Source organism: Euprymna scolopes, chromosome 10 (genome assembly GCF_053919585.1).
Source record: "Euprymna scolopes isolate OS-2025 chromosome 10, ASM5391958v1, whole genome shotgun sequence".
Taxonomy (NCBI): domain Eukaryota; kingdom Metazoa; phylum Mollusca; class Cephalopoda; order Sepiida; family Sepiolidae; genus Euprymna; species Euprymna scolopes.
The window spans coordinates 70241432-70267254 of record NC_136491.1 but is presented as its reverse complement, the minus strand read 5'-3'; the positions used below and the strand labels follow the sequence as shown (position 1 = coordinate 70267254).

Genomic DNA, 25823 nt, shown 5'->3' with positions numbered 1-25823 from the left:
TTGGAAGGTCATTATAAGGCTTTATTGAATAGTTATTCAAACAATGATAAATGGAATTTTAGAGTTAATTGAATTCAAAGAATTCTTTACCAGGAAATCAAAATGGATTAAAAGAAAAATGAATTTATTCAAACTTGCCATGATGTCACCTAATTTTATTAATTCTTCAAATTTAAGAAATATTCTTTGTTCCTTATAATATATTTTAGTTGAAATGCCTTAATTTATTGATATTGTTAAAATTGAAAGAAGGCTCAGTTTTTAGAAACCAAACTTTCCAAAATTGTTTATAACACAGAATTTCTGTAAAATACCATAGAGGTATTTGTTTTTAATTTGACCATTTATTTGCATTTCAGCTTAACACGGTTCAGCTATCTACAAGGTTGTTAGAGTGATGGTCTACGCTGTTGGGAGGTTCAGTAGGGTCTGTTGTCCCTTTGGTAGATAGAGTACATTGCGAGAGCGAGCAAGTTGTTGAGCAATGTCTTCAGCTGCTTCCAATTTTCGTAATTCAATTAAACCTTCACCAGCATCAACAAAAGCTTGTGATAATACTTTGGCAGCTATGCTGTCACCCTCTGCAGTTGTTACAGCTGCTTGACGGATCTGTTCAGCCTATTGAGGAAAGAAATAAAAAATATTAAGTCTTATGCATCTAAAAAAAAAAAAAAAAAGTGAAGCACAATGAACGAGGCATAAAAAAAAAAAAATTGCTAAATAGGCATAAACAGAAAATTTTTGACAAATATGGTAAAATACTCCCAAAAATGGAGTCCCAGGGGCACACCCAAGAGTTATCGTGAAATATAGACCAAAAAAATTATATAGAAATCAGTTAGTTACAACTTTTCAGAAAGTTTTATAAAAATCCAAAGCAATTTTTTTTAATAAGCACAAAAGTGTCAATTTTAGCCATTTTAACTCGAAAGGCACTCCGGAGCAACCTGAGTTTTCCCGAAAAATTTGTTGTCACTTTTTTTACTCATATCATGTTTAATGTTTGCACAAAATTGCAAAATTCCAGGACGAACGGATAAGGGTGAATTTACAGGTCCACCCTCCTTTTGTCAGAGGACTTAAAAGTTAGGCTCTTGTCCAGAATTTTTAAAAAATTTTATCATGAAAAAAAAAAAAAAAAAAAAAAAAAAAAAATTACAATTGAAGTTAGTTTTATAAATACATGCAAGATGACATCCATTAAATTCATCTTGAAATATCACTTGGTGCTAATTCTATCAGAAAACGAATTGCAAAATTTATAATTTGGAATATTAAATCTAGTAAAAAAAATTATTGGGTTATGAAATATGCAATCTCAAAAGCACGTTTTATAAAAGAATATGACAGTTTGAATATGTAATATTGTATAGTATTTACAACATTTACTAATGCAACAAAACAATTTCATATTTAAGATAAGAATATACTTTAAGCTTCAATGAAAAATTTTTATGCCTATATAGTGAAACAAATCTTGAAGAATTTAAGGCAACAGATGAGATGTCAACGAACTAAAAGATAAGTTTACATAAAGATTAAAAATGGGTAGTAGTCAACTAACGTACTTCCTAACAAGGTGTGTCTGCTACCGGAAGCAGAGACGAGGCAAATCAACTCCTTCGCTTTTTTTCTCTCATGCATGTACTTTTTTTTTTTCACATTTTTCCAATCATTCTTTTTTATTTAATAATCATTGAAAAGTTTTGTTTTTTTTGTTGTTTTTTTTTTTGTCTTATTTTAATTAAGAATTATTGAAAACATCACTTCACAATAGAAATGCTGAAGAACAATAAAAGTGAAGGAACTGATTTGTCTTGCCACCGCTTCCAGTAGCAGACACACTGGAAGTTAGGAAATACATTAGTAGACCATTTCCTAAAAATGTTATATTAAGGAGTAAAATTTTGAGTTCTTAATCTTTTTTTTTTTTTTTTAGAATCCTAATTTCAATAAAATTCAGTATCTTTCTAAATGTACCTTAGTTCCAAAAATGATTACAATTTGATAATTCATTAATACATTTAATGAAATGTTTAGAAAAAAAAAAATACTTACTTTTTCTACTAAATATCTAGCCTTTTCAGCATCTTGTTGGGCAACTTGTTTCAACTCGACAGCTTCTGTAAATTCTTTGCCAAAAGTTAAGTGAGTCTATAAAACATGAAAAAAAAGTTTTCTAAATTTAAACTACAAAAACATTATTTCTTATAAATTAAATATGCATAAATTATAATTTAATTTTGAAAAATACTAAAATACAACTTTTAAGAGCATTGTAACAATTTTTCACAACTTTAAACTTTTTCTATGGAATTTACATTTCCCATCTAAAGCTTTCAGTATTTCATTTTAATAAGGTTCATTTTGATATTCAAATGTAAAATGATCCTCTAATTCTTTATCTGTGCCTAAACCTAAACATAGATTCCATGAACAAAGCTTCTTTCTTAGAAGTGCACGCCTGTGGAACTGTCTACAATCTGATTGTTTTCAAGTCCAACGTTAAGAAGTTCTTGATGAGCCGTTCCACTTAAGTTAATAAATTTACCGAATTTCCATTACTAACGATTACTATATTTGTCCAATTAACCCTTATCCTCGAGTGGTCTCTGGGTCTTGATAAGTGGTGATTCCTATGTAAAAAAAAAAAAAAATTAATTAAAATTTCCCAAAGGTAAACTAGATTTTGTTAAACTTACTTAGAAAATTGACTCTGCTAAAAAAATATACTTGAACAATTAATTTTTAAGTTTGTTTTATAATTAGAAAAGGTGGCAGAGGTTAACCACCTCGATTGACAACCTGATTATGTCATTCAAATCTAGTTCATTTCACATGGACACTTTCATTTAGGATGCTGGCAACTACAAGTACCCAATGTTTTTCTAGAAAGGATTCTGACAAAAAAAGATATCGGGGAAACCAATACCAACAATAGAATCATCTGATTCATGTAAAATCAATGAATTATCAGAAAAGTTGTCGCTTAATAATCAAAGGAACCTTTTTGAAAAACAAAAAAAAACAAAAAAATCTAACAATCTTTCAGACACGGTAGGGAAAGTGTTGTTAATTTGAATTTGATGTTAAACCTTTTCAAACCTTGGGAAAAATAAACAAAAAAAAACAGTAAAATGCTTATCCAATACTGTGTATAGTAGTAATATTTCCACCATTTTTATTTTGTTCATAAGAATTTTTTTTAAAGAGTTTTCTTTAAATTGAAAAAGAACTTTAATTCCAGTGCAAAAACAGGTCAGCACATTTAAGGAAAAATACAAATTAAGAATTCTGTTTAAATACATTCTTTTGAGATAAAAAGGGTCAAAAAGACGAATATATTAAGACGTAACTAATTTTTTATGAGAAGGATGTTGTAGTTTGCTTGAAGCATTGTGCAAGAAATTGTGTTTGAAGGCTATATCAATGTGGTTCATAAGAAACATTGGACATGAGTTAGTATACAAAAGAATAATGACAATATTAGAAGGAATTGCGAATAATTTTCAATTATATTATGATTATTTGTCAACATAATGTGTTGGGCAAGATGGTAGGTGTTGATGTCACTAATTTTCGAGAGTAGTATCTCTTCTGAGGAGAAAATAAAAGGCACTTGTACCCCCTTGACATAAATACCCCCCGACAAACAGCAAAATCCCTGGATTTAAGAAAACCTTATTTCTTCCCTAGGACTGCTAGACTTTGAAATTTTCTTCCGGATTCCTGCTTCCCTGACTGTAATGATATGCAGAAGTTCAAGTGTAAACAGACATCTTGCTGCTCAACTCCCTACATAATACACTAGCAAATTATGTCCCAGATAGTATCCCCTTACATCAAAGTGGCACTGTGTCTTGTTTGGGGTGAAAATGTAATAAAAAAAAAAAAAAATAATAAATAGAAAGGTGCTTATTCAGAATTCCCCAAATTAAAAACAAAAAATTTTTTTAAAAATCATTGTGTACAGAAAGAAATATTATATTCCAAAAGTCACATAAATCGATCAAGTAGTTTCATTTTTAAATAAGAAAATAAAATTTTACGGCTAATCGAGAAGCAACCATCTCCTGACACCATTTTGAAAACAGTCTCGAGAAACATGGGGGATAAAATAATTGAAATTTAAGAGATTTTTGTTGTAATGCCTATAACTTCCCATTAAAATTATATCTAAAAATAAAACTACTTGATAAATTTATATGATTTTTGGAATACAATATTTTCTGACACCTACATCATACAGATCTTTCTTTATTCTTGTTTTTTTTAATATAGGGTGAATTCTGGACAAGTATTGAAATAAATCCTAAAGACAACTTACCAATGAGATGTCATCCAACAGTAAACCAAATGTAGAAGCACGTTCTATGAGTTCTTCTGATACTCTCTGAGAGACAACCTCACGATTGGTGATCAATTCACTTGCATCAAATTGAGCCTGAAAAGTTTTTAAATAGCATTTAACAAGTTGAAATTATTCCATTTTTTTTAAACAAAGCCTCAAAAATATTGTTTATTTAAACTAAATAATTTCTCTTCAACAGCAAACATTATGTGCATATGCAGAAAAATAGTTTGTAGGATAGAATTCCAAAATACCAAAACTATTTTATAAGTTTCAGTTGTCAGATGGACTGCATGAATAACAAGTCACTTGTGATATTGCCTGACAATGTAAGGATAGGTCAATGTCTTATCTGGCAGTCTTCCATATTGTCTGAAGTATTTCTAAAGTTATGACATGGAAATAACTAAAAAACAATCTGAAATTTTGCTGTTATCAAAGAGTATTACATTCATCAAATTTGGTTGGTTGGTTGTTTTTGTTTTACGGCATATTAACCCTTTTCGGGTTATTTAATGCCGAATCCAAAGATTTTGAAGAAAATTTTTTTTAATAGAATATATTTGTTGTTTTCACATCTGTTTCTATTTAACTCATAGTTGGGACCTTAACAGGTACTACCACTCCGGGTCAGAGTGGACCTGGAAGCAATGGTAATTAAAGGGTGGCTCCACACTCCCCAAAGCCCACAAGCTGGGGCCTCACCACTGGATATAGTTTAAGGTCATATCCAGGACCCCCATTGAGGGACTTTTACCCTCTGCAGGGGGGCAGTCGGCGTATTCTAATGCCCCACCGACAGGGCCCATCAAATTTGGAAAAAATTGAAAGGAGAAATTCTGTCAATTTTCACTGTTTCAAAGTCAATGTCATAATTTATACTATAGAGTTACAGTTTATAAAGGTCTGGAGACTACTCAAGGATAAGTGTTAATGAATGTAAGGTGATCGGTGCTGGTGGAAATTGAGTAAAAATTATTTAAAAGGACAACTCAACAAGAACTCGTTTACATTGGACTCGAAAATAACCATAACAAGTAATGCCTTCAATCCTAACCATCATCAATGGACTTGAGATAATTTCTTCAGCATTTGACAAAGTTTTGCTATAAACTTTACATCAAATTCCACTGTCATCAAGGCCACCTATATCTTGAATTTCCTCCAGGACTGAAAATACGCTGATATCCATATATCTGTCCGTGATGTTGCCAAACTTATTTAGAACTTTGATTCCAATAAAACAACTGGCCCTGACAACAATCATAATTGGCTATATGGGCCAAATAGCGAGTCTCCACGAACAAAAGTGAGGTTATTGCAAAATAAGTGACCTTTTACTTAAATATCCTAAAATTAAATGTTTTAAGTTAGACCATTACCGATATTTTGACCAAGTTTGGTAATGATTAGTCAAGCAATGTGGTGGTATGCTATAGACAAACAAAGAGTAACAAAGTCACTCAAAAACATAACCTAAATCTTTTAAAACTTTTTATCCAAAGAAACAATTTTCACAGGAATTATTTAAAAATTGTTTTTTAGAAAGGGGGTATGTTTAAATCAAATAATAGCAATAATATTCATTTAGCACAAAAAAGAACTCTTATAGAAGGGGCAGGTAATCTTTTAATAGTAGAAAAACTTAAATAGATTAAAAGCAGACTTCATTAATTTGAATTCAAGTACATTTAACATTTTTTTGGTTTGTAAATTATGGCATTAAATTAATTTCATAAATCATACATGAAGCAACTGTGACTTACCACAATTGCTTTGAGAACCTCTGTCGTAATTGATGGTAGGACTCTTTCATCATAATCCAATCCCAAGTTTGTAAAAATTTTTGGTAAGGCATTAATTTGTGGTCGGAAAAGAATTCTCAATGTGATATTGACATTTTGAAGATCTGGGGGGGAAACAAAAAGGGTAAAAATCAAATTAGTAGAAAAGAAAGAAAAAAAACGTAGGAAAATAAAAATTACAACAATTTAATTTGATGTTTGCTAAATAAATCCATTTACAAATTTATTACTTTGGTTTTGTTTTAATACACAGAATGAATCAGCTTTATGAAAATTATTGCAGGTGCTTAATATTGACAATAGTCTTTTCTTGGAGACGGGCCATCCTACTGGATGCCAAACATTCACCCACTATTTCAGAGATTGCAACCAGAAGATCCCTTTAAGATTTTAACAGTACCTTTAAATGCAATTGTTAGAATCTCTCTTACACTTGGCTTACTGGATATATTTGCTAGTTTTTTAGTTTAAGTTCTTCATGAGCTAAGTGCATCCTATGATTGCTGAAATGATTTGAAATCTAGATTCTTTTCATATCACACATCAGACCTCGGTATTTAATTCTCTTCTTTCTCTCAGCTCTGTTTAGGACAGCATAATTGGGGGGATGCCGACTTCAACTAAGATTGCTACCTTCTCAGTCTTGTCCCATATCACCGTGTCAAGTTTAACAGCTGCATTTTTTTTTAGTATGTAACTGTATGGATTACATAGGAATAGTATAATTGTGTTCACTTGTTTCCTATGTTTCTTTCTGATATATGTTTTAAGAACTTGCGGCTACACTGGATATTCAATTTTAAAATTAAATGTACATATGATCTGTTAGATACATTGGGTTATTAGGTATAGTTAATAGGTAATGACTTAAAAGTCGATCATAGTTCGATATGAGGACAAATACATGATTTGTTAGCTTGATCATGTGACATAGAAAAGAGTTGAAGTTAGATTTCAGTTACAGTCAAAATTTTAGTGAAGAAACAAGTGGGATCTTGTTGGGTAATGAGCAAGGTGCAAGTAAAATACTTGCTGAAGAAATAAAGAATATTGACTTGTTAAATGAATAATATATATTTTAAAACAAAATTGTTGTCCCTCTTGTAAAATGTACCTGCATACTCAAAGAAAGGATCTTAAACCTGACAAATGAGAAAAAAACTGTAACCCTCCCCCTATATATTGAAAAGGAATATACAATAATTGGGAGGAAAAAAAAAGAAAAAGAAAAAAGAAAAAGAAAAGCATACCATGTTTCCATTTAGATAAACTATCATTGGCCAAGGATTGCGATAGCTCTTTTAAAAAGTGCAAAGTAAGAAATTTAAAAAGCCGCAAAAAGTTTTTAAATACATTTTTCTTTATAAACTACTTCTCAGTATCATTCACCAAAAAACATAATTCATATTTACCAATAAGTAACAATTATGATCATTGGTTCCAATAGAATTAACACACAATGCGAGACTTAGAAAAGTCATTCAGTTCTCACTCGAGATTTATAGTCTAACATTTTGACAGCATTATGTGAATTATTAAGATTGATCACTATTCAAAAATAGTCAAGCAAGATTTTTGTAACCTGTTTCCTTGCAATGAACAAAAGCCAAAGGACATTAAAGTAATTTTGAGATGGGGAGAAGGTTAAAACTGATGCACTAATGTATCAAAAATTTCAATATCTCCAATTTGCATGAAATCTAAAATATAGGTATTGCAGACAAAGATTCCAAATAATATCAACATTTTAAAAGGCATAAGCACACAAACCTCTATTTTAACATCTAAATTAATGAACTGATCATTACAAGTTTTAAAGGAAAGCTTCAAGGTATAATGGTGAATTATGTGGACTATAAATTATTGCAATTTTATGCAAAGGGGACAAAGAAGGAAGAATGCTGTCTTGAAAATAAATGGATTCAAAAACTATGAAACAGAATTTTGTGAAATTTGGAACAGATAGACAGTACGATACTGTACAGTACAAGTAATGAGCTATATTTAATATATTTTCAAAAGGAATGAAGAATTTAATCCTTGAAAACAAATCTACCCATAAAAATTACTTTGTCACTATTATACTGTTGCATATGGTGCAACCTCCAACCCAACTCTGGCCACAGTGGGTATTACTGCTCGTCTTCTAATGCTTTCATAAATAATTTAGTACACGAATGTTAAATGATACACCGCCAAAAATCTTCATTCGCATGTGCTGTCATCTTGAAACTATCCAATTTACAGAAGGTGATTATAGTCAGCTAACGTACTTCCTAACTTGCGGCGTGGCTGCTCCCGGAAAGCGGTGACAAGGCAAATCAGTTCCTTCACTTTTTTCTCTCACCCCTATATCTCCCCTGTGCATGCACTCGTTTTTATTACATTTTTCTGATCGTTCTTATTTTATTTGATAAGAACTGAGAAGTTGTTTTCAGCCTTATCTTAATTAAGAATTATTTTCAAAAGTATTTTTTTGTTTTTTCTTTAAAAAGTATCGAAAACACTTTTGCGCTCTTTTCCGGTTCAAGAATTATTAAAAATACTTTTAAATCTTTTAAAACTATTTCGGGAATAGTATGTATTGGGTACTTTTTTTAAATTTTTTTATTTTGATTTCAATAATTTTTTTTTATACTTTCATAAACATATTTATGATAAACTAGCAGGGCGACCCGACGTTGCCTGGGATTGAATAACAATCAACAAACGTTTCACACTCCCATATTTCTATTATCATCAAATCGATTAATTGTTTGCTCTAGTTAGGGACCCATTGTGGTGTACTGGGAGAAAGTTTCACATGCCTCTCATAGTGATTTAGTCAACAATACATTGTAGTTTACATTGCACAGTAGAGAACCTACTGTTGATTTTATAAGATTACTTTTATATATAATAGCTTGAATTAAAGTTTAAAATGTAAACAAGTATCATGGTTCAATTCTTCCCTAAACAGAAACATTTATTTCAAACATATCCCAGTCATAGAGAAGCTACTGTTGATTTTATATGCCTGGCCTTACTGCTTGTGCAGTGGTAATAGCTTGAATTTAAGTTTAAAATGAAAAAGTCAAGTATCATGGTTCAATTTTGCTTTAAACAGAAACATTCATTTTGGACACGCCCCTGTCATATCAAAGAACCTACTGATGATTTTATATGCTGAGCCTTTCGGCTTTTGTGGTAATAAAACTTTAAATGCACTTGTGATGTTAGGCTGTGTAAGGTGTTAACTTCGCTCAAAATTGCCGGTTTCTTCTTTCACCGGAGTTGTTTGATTATTGATACATTCTGATACAAAATCTATCTAAGAACACTGCCAGGCGAATGAACTACCTTCGTGCAAAATTTCATAAAAATCAACCAAGCCATTTTTGAGCCCATAAGGAACACACAAAGTTCCTTTTATATAATAAAAGAGATTTCAATAAAAACTTTTTTCTATTAAAAAAAAAAAAAAAAAAAAATTCTATAATTTCATAAACATTTCTTATAAAATTTAAAATAAAATACTTTATTTTTTAATCAAAAGTGCAAATTGTGTTATCTTTATCTGTATAATTTTGTTAATTTTTATTGTATATTTTTCAATAATGTCCTTTTCTTATATTTTATTTCACTAAATCATTTCATACTGAAGAATAATAAAAGTGAAGGAACTGATTTGCCTTGTCACCGCTTTTGGTAGCAGCCATGCCCGAAATTAGGACTTATCTGACAGGAGGTAAACATTTCAAACATATCATCTTGTGAAGGGAAGACATTTTTATTTCAATAAATTTCAATTCAAAACAAACAAGAAAAACAAAACAAGCAGTGATGTTTCTGAATTCATGAAATAAAAATTGATAATTTGTTTGGGATTTATTTGCAGTACTATTGTCATCTTCACATAACGCTACGGTCGATGTAACTTCCAAAGTTTTGGTAGAAGAAAGAAAAATAAAAAACAAAACTGCTTTAATAATATGAATTCAAATTTTTAAGAGCATTAGTCTCTACAATTGAAGAAAAACAAAATTCTTTCTTCACAACATGTATGAAAAAAACTATTTTTAAATAGGTCAATTTTTCAGGTTGATGCTCTATATTCCAATAACAACACGATATATATATTGGGAGCCTATGCAGGTAAGTAGAGATAGAGTCGATTACCATAAACACACAAAGAGACATTTGAAATTTATATAATAGAAGAGCATGGATATCCGGTGTTGCCAGAGTGGATATGAAGTTCAGTTTGGACATAGCTGCTATACTAAGGACTTTCATCAATACCCCCACAAAAAAAAAACAAAAAAAAAAAAACCTCCCCACCAAATATTTCAGTCGAAGGAATATGAAGAGAATTCCTCTGCCCCCTCCAAAAAATAAATATATGAATCAAAACAACTTTTCTTTCAATCAAAACAGCAGTGATGTGCCTGTGCAACAGATTAAAAAAACAAAAACAAAAAGAGCCACGGTTCAAACCTGAAACGCGAAAGACGAAAAGGGAAAAAGTTACTCGCTAGCTGTCATAGTGACTTATGGCGTCACGATCCTGCAAAATAATGTTTCTTTCAGTTTGCTATGCATGCGTGATTTCCAAAAATCGTGATGTGAAAAGTGACACCACCTCCCCTTCAAAAAATGGTTCAGTTGACCACCACGGAATTAATCTTTTCTTCTAATTTCCACATATTTTGCGTCCGAGGGATTGCTCTTTCAGATGGTATTGGTTTTGACCCGGTCTGATGCATCAGACAAACGTTTTTAGCGGACATACAAACACATAAACAAACCCATTTATATAATAGAAGGAATAATGTTCCCATTTTCCTCTTGTTGAAAGAATCTTCATTCCCAATAAGACCTTTGAATCATTAACAGGTCTTTAACAGGGGTTTATTCATCTTCAGTAACAGAAGATCAGATACTAGACGATCAATGATACAAATCGATGGTCACACACAAAGGAAAACGACAATAGAGGGGATGAAGTCAGACACACATATGTACAAGACTTTTACTTAATCAAATAGTATTTCCCTACCAAAAGATGCATGTTCTTTACATACTGATGTAAGTTTAAAGAAAGATCAATAATTCATGCCATTAATGGCGCATATTTATTCTCACAGTTAAATAAATTTCAATGGAATTTCTGCAGAATTTGAGAAAAATAAAAATTAATCATCATCAATTTAACATCAGATTTGAGAAATTGTCTGTTAGAAATTTGACAAGTATATCATGCCTCCAATTGTATTTGTTTTGGACCAATCGTGTAGCATTTCACTTTTGCGGGGTTTTTTTTTTGTATTTGCACATTTCTTTTCAGTTTCAATCAAGGCAGATGAACTGTACATGCAACCCATACGAGAAGGACGTTGAAACTCACCCCCAGAAACTCACTCGACTAGAAACTTACTGTAGTATGCATTGCCGATCGGACATGAACATTTTTCATGGACTTCAGCACTATCACATCTGAGCGAGGATTGCATCTTTACATGATAAGGCATCATATCGACCCCTTCAACGGCTGCCAACTCTTATCTTCAAAGACAGACGAACCAGCGAATAGTTCCTGTTGAAGATTCAAAGACTATTACCTTTTGAGGTTGTTAACAGCTCTGTTTACAGAGGCAAAAGCGGGCATTTCCTTTTTGCAACCAAGGATCTAATAAAATTTATGTTGAATTTAAATGTACGCCTTTGTTGTGTTTGTCTTATTTTGCCACTGTCCAGGAGAAAAAAGTAGTTAGATAAAATATCTAATAGAACTTCCAAACTAATCTATTTCTGGCCAAATTTTTATACTACAAATGAATCCTTATCACTTCCTCTCACCTTGGCCTTTCCCTATGAACTGAACCTGCTACTTCAACTGTTCCACATTTACTAACCTAAGAACTCATTTATTCTTTCACCATGTACATCACCATACCATCAAAATCTCCTGCTCTGCACACATCTTATACTGCCCAGATTTAATCTTCTTCTAAGGTCATCCAGACTAAGCTTATTTTTAAGATTCACATTACTCATATTTCCATCCATGCAACACGCATCCCCAATCCTCAATGGCCAGCTTTCACTTCCATATATTACACTGTGTACATATGCCGGATAGACCATCCCTTGTCGACAATACTTTGTTGGCTTGCCATCACACTGGATTATCATGCAAATATACTTTGTCCACATTTAAATTCTTATCCATCTTAACTATTGTTGTCCACTTCTTATACAACAAAATGGCTATACTCTTAACTTACTAAAATTTTATTTAAGTTTTACATTTTTTTAGTTTTCATTTTAGCAATGCATACTGAATTAAAAAAAAAAAAAACAAAGAAAAAACGTCTTACTACATCTGAAGAATACAAAATAAAATGTTTCCATACCTTTGCTACCTGTGATGACGGGTATGTTACGGGGTCTTGATCTACAATCAAAAATAATTGGTTTCTGCACCCACGGAATAAGGAAATGTGTTCCTTCTCCGATCACATAATCTTGGACACCACGAAATCTGTCAAATATCACAGCTTGATGACCACCATCAACTACAGAAAGACAAAAAAAAAAAAAAAAATTCAAATTAATATTCATTCAATCTCTCAATCATATTTAATATACATTTTATATGCTGGATAGTGTGAACAGATATAACACACACAAAGATTTTTAATTTTAGCATTTTTTTTTTTTTTAAACTTTTCTAAGCCCAACTGCCTCTTTCACTCTGACAACTGGTTCAATATAATGGAAAGAAAAGTGAAATTATTTGATCTAATTAAAGTGTTTTTGAAACAAGTATCAGCAAAAAAGGTAATTCTTTTACCCCCTACACAAATTTGGTCTTAAGGGAATTATTTTTTATCATACCGAAGTCAGGATCATACTGAATCCGATGATTCAATTTTATCTTGCGTAGTTTCTGATTTCAGTTGGATCCAAACAGAATTCCAACTTTCCTTTATATAATAGACTTAGCAAGGCTACCCAATATTGCTCAAAGTTCTGGAAAAAAAAAATGTCTAACAGCTTTATTTTAAAGCATTCCTTTTACCCGCACCATTTCTTTTTCATGTGCCAACTTTTACAACTGCTTAAATGTAACAGCAAGAAAATAAAAGTAATCAGCAGTTGACAGCTTAACCTAATTTCTGTTTTCTTTTGAACATCTACCAGTCTAAATGCAAGAAAATTTTTTCTGACCCTCCAAATGCCCTACTTTGGTCCATGGAAACCAAATAAATATTAGAGTAGTTTTTATCATAATCAAGTTAAGAATGAGTAAATATCCTTTTATGACATCATATTACCATTTTTATTTGTATTTTATGATATGCAATTTTGAGAGTGAACCCCCAATGATGTATTCAGTACTGATTGGAGAAGGAGGTCAAAGTCCACTGATATTTATTGAAATCATTTTCAGTAAATTAAATCTTCAAGCATCTTCAAGAAATGAATAGAGACCCCCATGCAATTTTTCTCCAAGCTCTAAACCCCAAGTTACCATTTCAATTCTGCTTTTTTTGTTCTTATAATTTTAAAGTTATAAACCAAAATAAAATAAAATCATTTTTTCCTTTTCCTGGATGTCAGACATGAATGCAGTCCTCGCATGTAGACACGTTTTAATCAAATGTGCATATACTTATCCACGTAGTCTGGGTAATGTAGCATTGCTAAATATATGTTGAAGCATGTCTTTCTTTCAAATCGTACCAGTTGGTGACATATTTTCATGGATGTTTGGTGTGAATACAAACCTCATTATTTGATCAATAGGGATTGCCAAAGAAAAGCACAGAATTGTATGTATCATCACTTTTTGTGCACATTTATGATTTGGAATAATTGTTTTTAAATTCCCAAAACAGAGTTATATTTATAGGAAGCTGTTTTGAAGAAAAATAGTTTAAAGATTAAATTATCAAACTGCGGAAAATACCCATTTTTATCTTGAGAAAAGTACAAAAATCCTTTTTTTTTCTTCTGATGTGGGCTTGGTTATTTAATGTATACACAAAAAAAAAAAAAAAAAAAAAATGAGCATTCTGATGTGATATTTTAAATATCTATGGATGGTCAGAAGTGAAAGAAATTTTTTTTCTTGCTATCTACTTGCCTTCCCACGAGGGTAAAGTTAAAGGTTGGTTTTTAATGTGGGAAAATAATAATAAGGAGGCACTCTGCACAGTGGATTCAAAGATGAAAACTAGCCAAAAGTCAACATTTTTTAAAAACTTTTTCCTTTTGGTGAATTAAAAGGAGAATTTCTGGAAAAAGAAAAAAGAAAACTATTGTATAATTTTGAGATTTTGAAGTTGTAGAAATATGTCTACAGGCAGCACTGGTTGGAGTTTGTTTTTCATAAGCAAAACTTTATCAACGCAAGGAAAAACCCTCCAAAATGACAAAATATCCTTATATGCACACATTTTATTAATTTGGTAGGTTTATAAATACTAAACATTAATTGAACATCGAAAAAAAAAAGAGATAGATATTCCCAGAAAAACTTATTTTAATTTTTCTTAAAATGTAAGAGAAAAATGTCTATTTTTGAAGAAAATCAAGTGATTCTTGTTGTATAAACAGGCAAAACATCTCTGAAAGGATTAAGCCTCATATATTGAAGTACGATTTATGGACTACTTAATCCAATAAATAAATTTATATGGGTCTTAGCCCTTGACAGAATAACTTTCCTTGAAATATTTTATGCTATTAGGAAAATTTTAATGGGTTTTGATAGTAATTACAGGTCTTTAAATAGAAAATATTTGTGGCAAATGAATGTAAAATGACGAAATTGTTAGTAGTTGCTACCAATCATAAATTATAGCATATATATCCATTTTTCTAGAAAATATTAGTATACCCCATCCCTAATTTGAAATTTGAGAAGAATTTGCTAAAAACAAATTCGCAAAACTAGCATATTCTGGAATATATTTTGATGAAATATGTATTTGTACAAAAACTAGTAATAATAGCAATTATTATTTGGACAAAAAAACGATCATTATTGTCATTACAAAGTACTAATGTTTACCAAAGAGATCAGCAGTGAACTACTTGAAGCTTGGAAAAAGTTGCATCTAAGTGCAACTTGATAACAAAAGAATCATGGTAAAGACCTTGTTAAAATGAGTGTTGAATCAGTTTTGACAGAACTGACATCTAATGGTGATTTAAATGTAAAGAAAGAAGATCAAGGATGGTGGTGATGGTGCAGGACAAGTCGTGTGCAAGTCGAAGAGCATGATTAATGCTATAGAGAATATGCTTTAGTGGAGCATCACACCACTCAGGCTACTAAAAAGAAAACCATACTCCCAACTTCTGTAAAACATTTTCTTGTGAAAAAAAAAAGAGTGACAGATGAGGATCTTCTGAATGTTGTCATCCCCCACAACTGATAAGAAACGTAGAGTTGGAAGCTGAAAGTGTGCATCCAAGTTGGCAACAAGGTCTATAATATAAAAATTAAAATTCACGATACCATGAAAAATTTGCAATTGAAGAAGCATATGTCAGGGCTAGATGATGCAGATTGTATTTTGTGTCAGCAAGCAGGCAACTGGACAAATCCTGAATTCATTTCTGATGGGTTCAACAGATTTGTTGAGAACACTTTGAAGTTGTATGAAAATCTTGTTGATAGTGTGATTCCTGTTAAAAGTGGTGACTTTGAGATCAGGAAACGAGTGAAAGCAAAACCAATGTCTGTGTCAGAAAAGTATCAGACTAACACATGGCTACGTCAATGGTTCCGCAAAGTTATGTATTGTTGTCATATTGACTATGAACAACAAATGGAGAAATCAGGGTCATTTGGTGATCCAATTTGTATCTCTAGAGAAAGAGTCCTTGACAATTTACAAGAACCCTTTCTCTAAAACTACTGTATTAAATATGGTACAAGGCTTTTCAATCTGCTAAAGAAATTTTGTTAGCCACATTGAAGATATTTGATTAATAGTTGCAATTCTTATCCTTTCACCCCCTCACCAATTTCCCAAGCAATTCTTGTTGAATATTCATCAATCTGTTTTAATGTTTATAACTGATTGTAGTAATTTGATGATTTATTCATTGCAGTGAGATTATTATTAATGATTTTTTTTTATTTCAGTTCCAAGTCTAGTACTGAAGATCCTTAATTAAGAAATTTTTCAGTGGTGATTGTTATTTTACCTATTTCACAAGTTGATAAATTTAATTTTTAACTCTCATAGTAGGATCTGAAAAAATTTGAAAATCATAAAAAAATAAAAATTAAACAAAATTAGGGAATTTAAGCCTAGCTCCAAGACTTCTAAAATTAGCTAAGATCCTTCTATGAAAGTCATACAACTTCAAATTATCTTTTATCACAAAATAGTATTCCAGAGCACTAGTTAACATTTTCTCTTAGTTTTGACCTGAACAAACCTAATGTCCCCATTTCAACAAATTAACAATCTGGGCCCACTGTGTTCTGGATTGGAACAAAAATTAAAATTGTCTCAATTTAGAAGGACTTCATTAACCAAGGGCAACATACTCAAAGTGTAGTATCAGAACAGGTATCACACTTTGTTCTTAGCCAAAATTATTGATTTTTAACAATTTAAAATGGTTTCCTCTTTTTATATGATAGTTTTCGATAAAATTCAAATTATTTTTAAATTGTGAAATTTTTTTCTTTTTATTACTGTTACATGTTTCCAAACATTTGCCATTTTTAAACAAATGCTAGTAAACACTAGTTACAAAACATCTATTTATAATCACAAATTATGAACTTTCGCACTTTTACTATTGGTAACATTCAGTTTTATATTATACTAGCAGGGGGCGCCTGGCATTGCATAAAATACGCTTAAATATATTTTAATTCATGCAGATTTCATATTTATCAACTATTGAATATTCTATTGTATCTAATATATAGTATTGATTTCAATAGTTTAAAAAAAAAAAAAAAAGACTCGGTTGCCATCAGCTAGAATTGAAACCAAAACACTTAGCGATCCAGCCATGTTCCCTACGGTTTGAGCTATAGACAGATAAAGATTTAAAATTAAACCACTTCAAGTAATGAATAAATTTGCACATGCACAAAAGTAATAGAAATATGTCGGCAAGTTTAAATGAATATTTTGCAGTTCAACTTGCCACCATTTCTGTACGTGTTATTCATCCAAACAAAGATTTTATTTAAGAGGTGGGTGTAGTTTGCTTGAAGCATTGTAAAGTATGTAGTTAAATAGACTTGTAGAAGGCGGTACAATGCAGAAGTAATGGAAAGACATAAGCTGAAGCAGGTGAGAAATTTATTAATACAACTTATAAATACATGTGTACATATTCATATTTCATATACGCAGTATATTTATATTTACACAGTGATCACCTGGGAAAGTCGGTCTGGTGGTATGTCCGTGTAATATAATATTTCGAGAAAGATCTCTTCGTCAGATATTTACTTGACTTTTACAAACGTGCTGTTGTAAGCAGTAACTATACAGCAGCAAATCATCGCTTGGGACTTGTGGATAGTATATGGTTAGGGTTTTTTTTTTCTCAATTCTTATTTTATATTTCTAAATTATTTATTTTATATTATATTTTATTTATTTGTTTGTTTTTTTTTGTTTTTTTTTATAATAGTTTATCTTTGGTTCAAACGTGTTGTTGTAAACAGTAACAGTATCGGGCTAAATAATTATCCGGACCTTGTTGGTGGCTTTTTAATTTAATATGATTGAGTTTGTTTGTTTTTCTTTTACTTATTTTTATTTCTAATTTATTTATTTATTTATTTTTTTCTTTTATAGTAGTTTATGTTTTTATTGAGGAGATTTAATTAACTAATTTATTTGTTGTTTGTGTTTCTGCGTTCTGTTTGAGGTGGTGGAGGTGTAGACTTAGAATAAATCGGTTGGTCAAGGGAGACTACTTGATGGCTTGTTCTAAGGGGGATAATCGTTACCGATATTTCTTCTCAGATGTATAACGTATTACTTTTTGTGTATTTATTTGTTTGCTTATTTTATTTTAGTGATATTATTCTCATTCTGGGGGTATTTTATTTAATTCGTTATGTAGTGTATATATACTCATTTATGGATTCTTGTATCTTATTTATTATTTTGTTTGTTTATTTATTTTGGTTTATTTTAATTTAATTTTGGATTTATTTTTTTTTTATTTTGTTTGTTTATTTATTTTTTAATTGTATTATACAATGGTGGGATGGTGTGCATTAAGTTAAGAATGAAGAGCCTAATTCATGTCTGCAATTAATCTTGTGATGTAATTTGGCAATCAGGATTGATTCTTTGATACAAAGGTTGCCAACATTGCATTCGGTGGCTAAAATATTTACTCTGATGGATTTGTTAGTGTTGCCGCATGTGTGAAGGTGTTTGCGAACAGAAGAGGCTTGTGTTTTTATGTGTTCTTTTACTCTAATGTGCAGGTGTCTCACTGAGCTACCGACGTATGATTGGTCACATTTGGTGCACTGTATGCGATATACTGTGTGTGTACGGTGGCACATGTTAGTGGTGTTCATCGGGCAGTCATGCAAATTTATAAGTTTATATGCCCCAATATAACCCAATTGATTTCTCAGAGTAAACCTAACAATATTAATCGCAAATAACAATAAGACATAATACACCAAAAACACAAATCTAAGCTAACTCAAATAAATAAATACATTATAAAAAAAAAAATTACTAAAACTCTCGAAATAACTTCTAACCACTTCGTCATAACACATTGCATATATAAATAAATAATTATAGTTACTATATAATTGAATTAAAGATACAAGAATCCATAAATGAGTATATATACACTACATAACGAATTAAATAAAATACCCCCAGAATGAGAATAATATCACTAAAATAAAATAAATAAGCAAACAAATAAATACACAAAAAGTAATACGTTATACATCTGAGAAGAAATATCGGTAACGATTATCCCCCTTAGAACAAGCCATCAAGTAGTCTCCCTTGACCAACCGATTTATTCTAAGTCTACGCCTCCACCACCTCAAACAGAACGCAGAAACACAAACAACAAATAAATTAGTTAATTAAATCTCCTCAATAAAAACATAAACTACTATAAAAGAAAAAAATAAATAAATAAATAAATTAGAAATAAAAATAAGTAAAAGAAAAACAAACAAACTCAATCATATTAAATTAAAAAGCCACCAACAAGGTCCGGATAATTATTTAGCCCGATACTGTTACTATTTACAACAACACGTTTGAACCAAAGATAAACTATTATAAAAAAAATAAAACAAATAAATAAAATAAAAGCTATATATATAAAAGCGAAAACATATGTATGTATGTATGTATGTATGTATGTATGTACGCTTTTCCTCGATGTCCACAAAAGGCTTCTTTCAGAGAAGCGCTTGCTCGGTTCACAACTTCTTAAAACTTTTTATATCATCTATAAATTGTAATATCTCAGAGTTACCCACGGAGCTCGCCTGTCTATTTAATTTCATTGACTTTCAAACGTTAATTATTCCACAATTCCCGCATCGGCATGCGTTACATTCGGTTTTCGGTATAAAAAAAGCGAAACTCGACTCTAATCACAGGCCGAAAGCCAGTTGTCTTAAGAGAGCTAAGTAACGTTTGTTCAATGTCGACTTCGTCATGTCAGACTGTAGCTCTCATTTCGCTCCTCCTAATAAACAGGGAGCGGGTTTTTAAAAACAAACAAACCGATTTATTCACCTCATTCAAAACTGTCCCGCACAAAATGCTTACTGCTGAATACCTATCGCCGTCACGTCAATCAAAAATGCGCACCTGTTTTTTTTAACACTTTACTATTTTCCAACTGTGCGTCATGAAGGCTTCGTTTTTTTTTTCACATTTTCGGGGTTTTTTCACATACCCCGAAAAACACCCGGGCAACGCCGGGTACCCCTCGCTAGCATAATATAAAATAAATAATTTAGAAATATAAAATAAGAATTGAGAAAAAAAAAACCCTAACCATATACTACCCACAAGTCCCGAGCGATGATTTGCTGCGGTATAGTTACTGCTTACAACAGCACGTTTGTCAAAGTCAAGTAAATATCTGACGAAGAGATCTTTCTCGAAATATTATATCACACGGACATACCACCAGACTGACTTTCCCAGGTGACCACTGTGCAAATATAAATATACTGCGTATATGAAATATGAATATGTACACATGTATTTATAAGTTGTATTAATAAATTTCTCACCTGCTTCAGCTTGTGTCTTTCCGTTACTTCTCCATTGTACCGCCTTCTACAATTCTATTTAAAGATTTTATTTGTTATAAACCATCTTTGGTGTATGATTACTATTTCCTGTTAATTTTACTTGTTCTGTGATCAGCAAGTAATTTAAGAATTTATCGTTTGACTATTTTCACACAGACATACACATACATCTGTTTTATTTATATAGATTAAAATATTTTGAAAACTTCAGAACTGTTATTCCCAAAATTGATGTTTTAACATTTAAATCTCTTAAAATTAATTTTTTTTTTTTAGAATGTTTGTTTTCTTTGCAATTCAACAGATCAGTATATATTAATGCAAAAAACGTAATTTTTTCTAAATATTGAAATTATTTCCACATTTTGTTAATGAATTCACAGAAACTTTACCAAAAAAAATACAAAATAAAAAGACATAAATTGAAGATGTTGTTTCAGACACTTTTGCTTTATTTAAGATGAAAATTTTGATTGATAATATATTTGGTTCAGATTTCATGCGAAGAAATAAAGGAGATGAGATCATGTTAAAAAAAAAAAAAAAAAAAAATCACCCCATATATTTTACAAAAACAGCATAAATTTATCTGATAGTAAACAAGTATAAAAAATTTTATGAAAATATCCTACCATTAGTGGATTTTTGCTAGATTTATTAAACATGTGTTAGCGTGTAAAAATTGGCCACGAAATAGGAATGCTTTGAGACCTCAATAATGTAAACACTATTTTAGTTTTATTTTCATTATTTTATGCTTAAAACTTAGCAGTTTATCCTATTTCTTCTTTTAATACAAAACTTATAACACTAACCTGTATTATAGTTAAATTGTGTGCTTCTTATGTAGTTGTCTCCATGCTTCTTTCACTTTTTTTCGCTCACACTAAATTTAAAAAGCTATTTTTATCATAGTATTTTCAAGTTAAATTCAGTTTTTACGACAATTTTGTTTATCAAATTGTTGGGTAATTTGCTGGAACAACTTTTTAAATTTATAATCATAGTAAAAAAAAAAAAATTTTTACTTCTTGATTAAATAATTCAAAATAAGAAAAATGATTTTTGTTTTAATTTAATTATTTTTACTGCGCAATAATTTATATCAGCTTGAAATAAGTTAAACCTTAAAAAACTATATTGTTAATGGCCGCTTTGGTACAAATAAAAAAAAAAAGTCCAATGATATCAGCCAACCGTTATGAATTCGATATAGGAGCATGTGAGGAAGAAAAAGCAAAAGTATAATCAGGGAGACAACAACTACATAAGAACCAAATGTGTGATGGAAGAGATAAATTTTATGGAGGTCCCTATTGGTAAAAATGAAGCATGTATCCAAATACTCTTGGAGGCTATCTGACTTATTTTTCCTTATGAAAATATATATGTTGATCTGACAATATCATCGTACTTTATTAGGCATTATCTCCTATTTAGAAATGGGAGATATTGTCTGTGCCATGAAGATCCCTCTCCCTATTCAATGCGCACCTTTTGGTAAGCTGGACCCCCCCCCTCACTTAAAATAATAAATATAGACAATGCTTTTCTTTTAAAACCTCTCTCCCATTTACAACATACCTCTCTGCAAACTTCCTCAAGAAGTATTTTAGCAGATGACAATTCATGTTTATAAAAAGTAACCTTAGTAATTTGACCTAATAAAACTTTTTTTTTTCTAATATTTTGCAATGTATATTCATAAGATCAATCCCGGTGGTGATATCCCAATTATCAAAGGGACATTTCTTAATGCACATAAGATGAATATTAGTATCAACCCATTACTTTGATTTAATTAAACCAAAATGGTTTGTGCTAAACGTTCTTTCCATTCTGCTTTTTCTTTATTTTTGTTTTTGATAAAAACAAGGTCAGCCTGGCATTTCTGCATCCAAGAAAAGTTAATTAAAATTTTTATTATGTTATTTTTTTTTTAGCATAAAATATACCCTCCCCAAACACAAACTTTATCTCCCTTAAAAAAAAAAAAAAAAAAATTCTATATGTTCTTAAAAACACTATCTGGTCCGGAATTGGGTGATCATTACTGTTTGGTGAATCAGAAGAAGTTCATCATTTTACGTTTAATTTATATTTGAAAATTTGATATTTTTGTTTCATTTTTTTTTTTTATAAGTTTTTCAAACTGTAAATGTAATCGTTTACAAAAAATATAAAATCGCATTGATGGGTGGGAGTCTCTAGTTTTTTAGTAAATAAAAATGATATTGTCTAAATAAAAGGAACGAGATATGCACACGGATGCACGAAAAGTAGCCACATTGGAACGTGCATGGAGAGTGGAAAATAATTTGTTTATTGAGGGTGACTACTAGTTACATATTGTTGTCTTTCTTGTGAACAAATACACTTGCTACGATTTGGAGAGAAAGACCTCCACTCTATATTCTTAGCAACATTAACTGTTTGGACAACCATCATTTTGATTGAAGCTGGTAATACTGACATCGTGGGGTCTGCGTCTGAACTTTGAACTTTTGTCCGAAATGAGTAGTGAAGTTACGTGAAGAGACACTTGTTCATTTATATAGTTTTAGTTTACATACGTTAAATATTTTTCATGCTTTTTTATGAAAAATATATAGCAGAAATAAATTTTAAAAAGGTCAAGTTTTATTGCAAACTTGAGACTGAAAAGTTAGAGGAAAGCTTCTTTTTTTTAACGTATTTACAAATGAATTTATATTCGCCATTTAAATATCTTGTAAAACGCATCCCACTTTGAAACGATGATTTATATAGGACAACTTTGTTGGAATATCTTGATGCTTGTCAAGATAGAGTCGACAGATCGATTTTTTTAAATATTTTTGTTTAAAACAACAGTACTTATGTCGAAAATAGTAATATATTAAAAAATTCCCTAAATTCATCGAGTAGAAAATTATTTATAGTTATAAGTAATCTAAGCTTTACGGAAAATTGAGGGACATAACATTTTCCCTTCATGAATTCTCGTAATTTTTGGATGTATTACTATTTTCGACATGACAACTGTTATGGCTTAAACCTACATTTAAAAAATCGATCTGTCGACTATCTTAAACAAGCACCTATATCTTAGTCACGAACAGCATTGTCAGAAGCGGTGCATCATTTTACGTTTATAGTAAAGTTAACATTCATGTACGATTATTAAATTTTCCCTGGGTGTTTACGTAAAACCGCACATAAGTCACATACTTGTGTCAACGGAAATATAATTGTACAATTCTGTTCTTGGTAAATTTCTATAAATTTTCTTATTTTTAAATCTACTATAAGCTTTTGAGGTGCTAGTGCAGAGAGTGATCCGCGCTATTTTTAAAATCATATTTCCAAGTTTAATTAAAGTTTTATGTTTTTTTATTCAATTGTAAGGTTGAAGTATAGAATAGGTACAAAACACCCTCCTCTCCCCATGTTAAGAATGGCTTTTTAAATAATAACGTTATTATTTACGTCCGGATCACTCTCTGCACTAGTACCACTTTTGAAGTACGGGGAATTGGTTAATATCCAGTTTGAAATATATTCTTATAAAATCATTTTACATTTCATAAATACAAAAAAAACGTTTGTTGTATTCTTGTTGTTTACTGTTTAATCCTTAGTCAATAATAGAAATTTTTTCGTATTTTTTACGACCTGCACCAGCGTAGTATAAACACCCCCAACCACACCATGTTAAGAACGGCTTTCGGAATAAACACCCTCCCATGTTAAGAACGGCTTTCGAGGTTGAGGGGTTATTCTGAAATCCGTTCTTAACATGGAGAGGTTGGGGTACTTGTAATACGCTGGGGCACGTCGTAAAAATTTACCAATTTTTTTTTTAATCTAGCTTTCATTGTAGTTTTATAGAATAAGAATCACTCCCGTTTCCAATTATGGAGTTTTCCCGTGCTCTAACCTTATTTAGCTTTAAGAGCGCAGTTTAGTATCTGTTTTGTTTCTGCACTTCATCTTTTCTGTTCTGACAGAAAATAAAAAATCCTTACAGACTGAGGCAATTTTTATTTTTGTCCCCATCCAGAGATTAGTCGGTGTTACTCTGTTACTGTTGTTCATATCAGTCAAATATACGTCCTCAGAACAACACTCAGTCCGGCAGAGGCTTTGCTTCCGTCGGGTTGAAGTATTGTTTTGTTCAATCCTAGGATTCCCCCCTCTCAGGCCTCACCATCTCTTTTTGAAAAAGGGAGTAGTTTATTGCTAATTGCCTGACTCAACTACCGGGGAATGCTGACGAGACTGCTCAAGTATTTGTTGTAGGCAAGAGTGCACTTCACCTAGTGCACTGGCTTTTCAAAACTTCATCTGACCTTGTGTCTAACCTCCTGGAAAGAAGGTATATAAACCCAATCCAGGGTGCCTCTTGTGGGGGGGGGGTATCTGAACCCACACACATTAAAAATCGACCTTGCGTCTAATTCCACTCTCGTGGGGAGGGAAGAAGGCACCTTAATTTTTCATTTTTTTTTTTTTTTACGGTCCAAGATATGAAAGAAAGAAAAAAAACACGGTTTGCATATAGAAGTGATTATTCTATGAAAAAATACCGATTTCAAGGGAGAAAGGTTGACTTTATAACAACAAAATTATTTGCTTGAATTGGGAGACAAGATACCGGTTATATTTCACCGGCAAAACTGAAAGAGAAATTTTTAAATAAATTTATTTTAAAAACAGAAATAAATGCGATTAATATTAACTTTCAAATATAGTTTATCCAAGTTCAAAGTTCTTATTTTGTTGTTTTTTAGTTGAAAGTATTCAACAAATGCAATCTCCTCCCTAAATTTCATAATTCAATCAAAGAATGACCTTCATAATAAGAGGGTGAGCACGTCTTTTCACGTGCAGAAGGCGAGGTCTTTGACGGAAGATTTATTTTTCTCTTACTTCCGTTTTCGAATTTAAAACGTTCCAATTATAAAAAATATACTTACCATTGAATAAAGCTGACTGGATAATACTACCGGTTGCCACCAAACCGATGCCAATTTTACCAATTGTATTGAATATTCTCTGCGACATATTCATGCTGTACGACGTAAACTCTTATGAGTAAACACGGCGCAATTAAATCGCTCGCTCTGTGTACACGCCAATCCACTGAAAATAAGATGATACCAAATACAATGTCTTGATTATCAAAGCAATTCGAATAATAATAAAAACTGGAAATAGTTGGTTCTGTTTACAAAAAAAAAAAAAAAGTGAAATACACACACGATTGATGTGAAAAGGTGACCTGTAGTGAAACACGTGCAGTCTCCACTCTCCAGCGTGTGTACAGCGCCACCTACGGAAGATGTATCAAAAGAGTCACTTTGATAGTTGTCTCCCCCTTTTCATG

The 25823-nt window shown here is 31.1% G+C and overlaps 1 protein-coding gene across 2 annotated transcripts; it reads right to left on the bottom strand.

The window, feature by feature from the left end:
* On the bottom strand, window positions 1–25823 carry LOC145286088 (prohibitin 1-like). 2 transcript variants are annotated; one of them, XM_080134765.1, is made up of 7 exons: window positions 25697–25823; window positions 25414–25579; window positions 12552–12713; window positions 6118–6260; window positions 4328–4444; window positions 2059–2154; window positions 1–618 (listed from the first exon to the last, which is right to left on the bottom strand). In XM_080134765.1, the coding sequence occupies exons 2-7, from the start codon at window positions 25505–25507 to the stop codon at window positions 403–405; spliced, it is 828 nt and encodes a 275-aa protein (XP_079990891.1). In that variant the 5' UTR covers window positions 25508–25579; window positions 25697–25823; the 3' UTR covers window positions 1–402. The 2 variants fall into 2 exon arrangements, with proteins under 2 accessions (XP_079990891.1, XP_079990892.1); XM_080134766.1 differs by having other exon boundaries at window positions 25719–25806.

Excerpts from the sequence above, each read along its gene's own strand:
- LOC145286088 (XM_080134765.1), bottom strand. The coding sequence starts at position 25,507 with ATGAATATGTCGCAGAGAATATTCAATACAATTGGTAAAATTGGCATC. Across the intron at positions 6,261-12,551 it reads CGTCATCACAGGTAGCAAAG|ATCTTCAAAATGTCAATATC; the intron begins GTATGGAAACAT and ends TTTCCCCCCCAG. Across the intron at positions 2,155-4,327 it reads TGTTGGATGACATCTCATTG|ACTCACTTAACTTTTGGCAA; the intron begins GTAAGTTGTCTT and ends CATGTTTTATAG.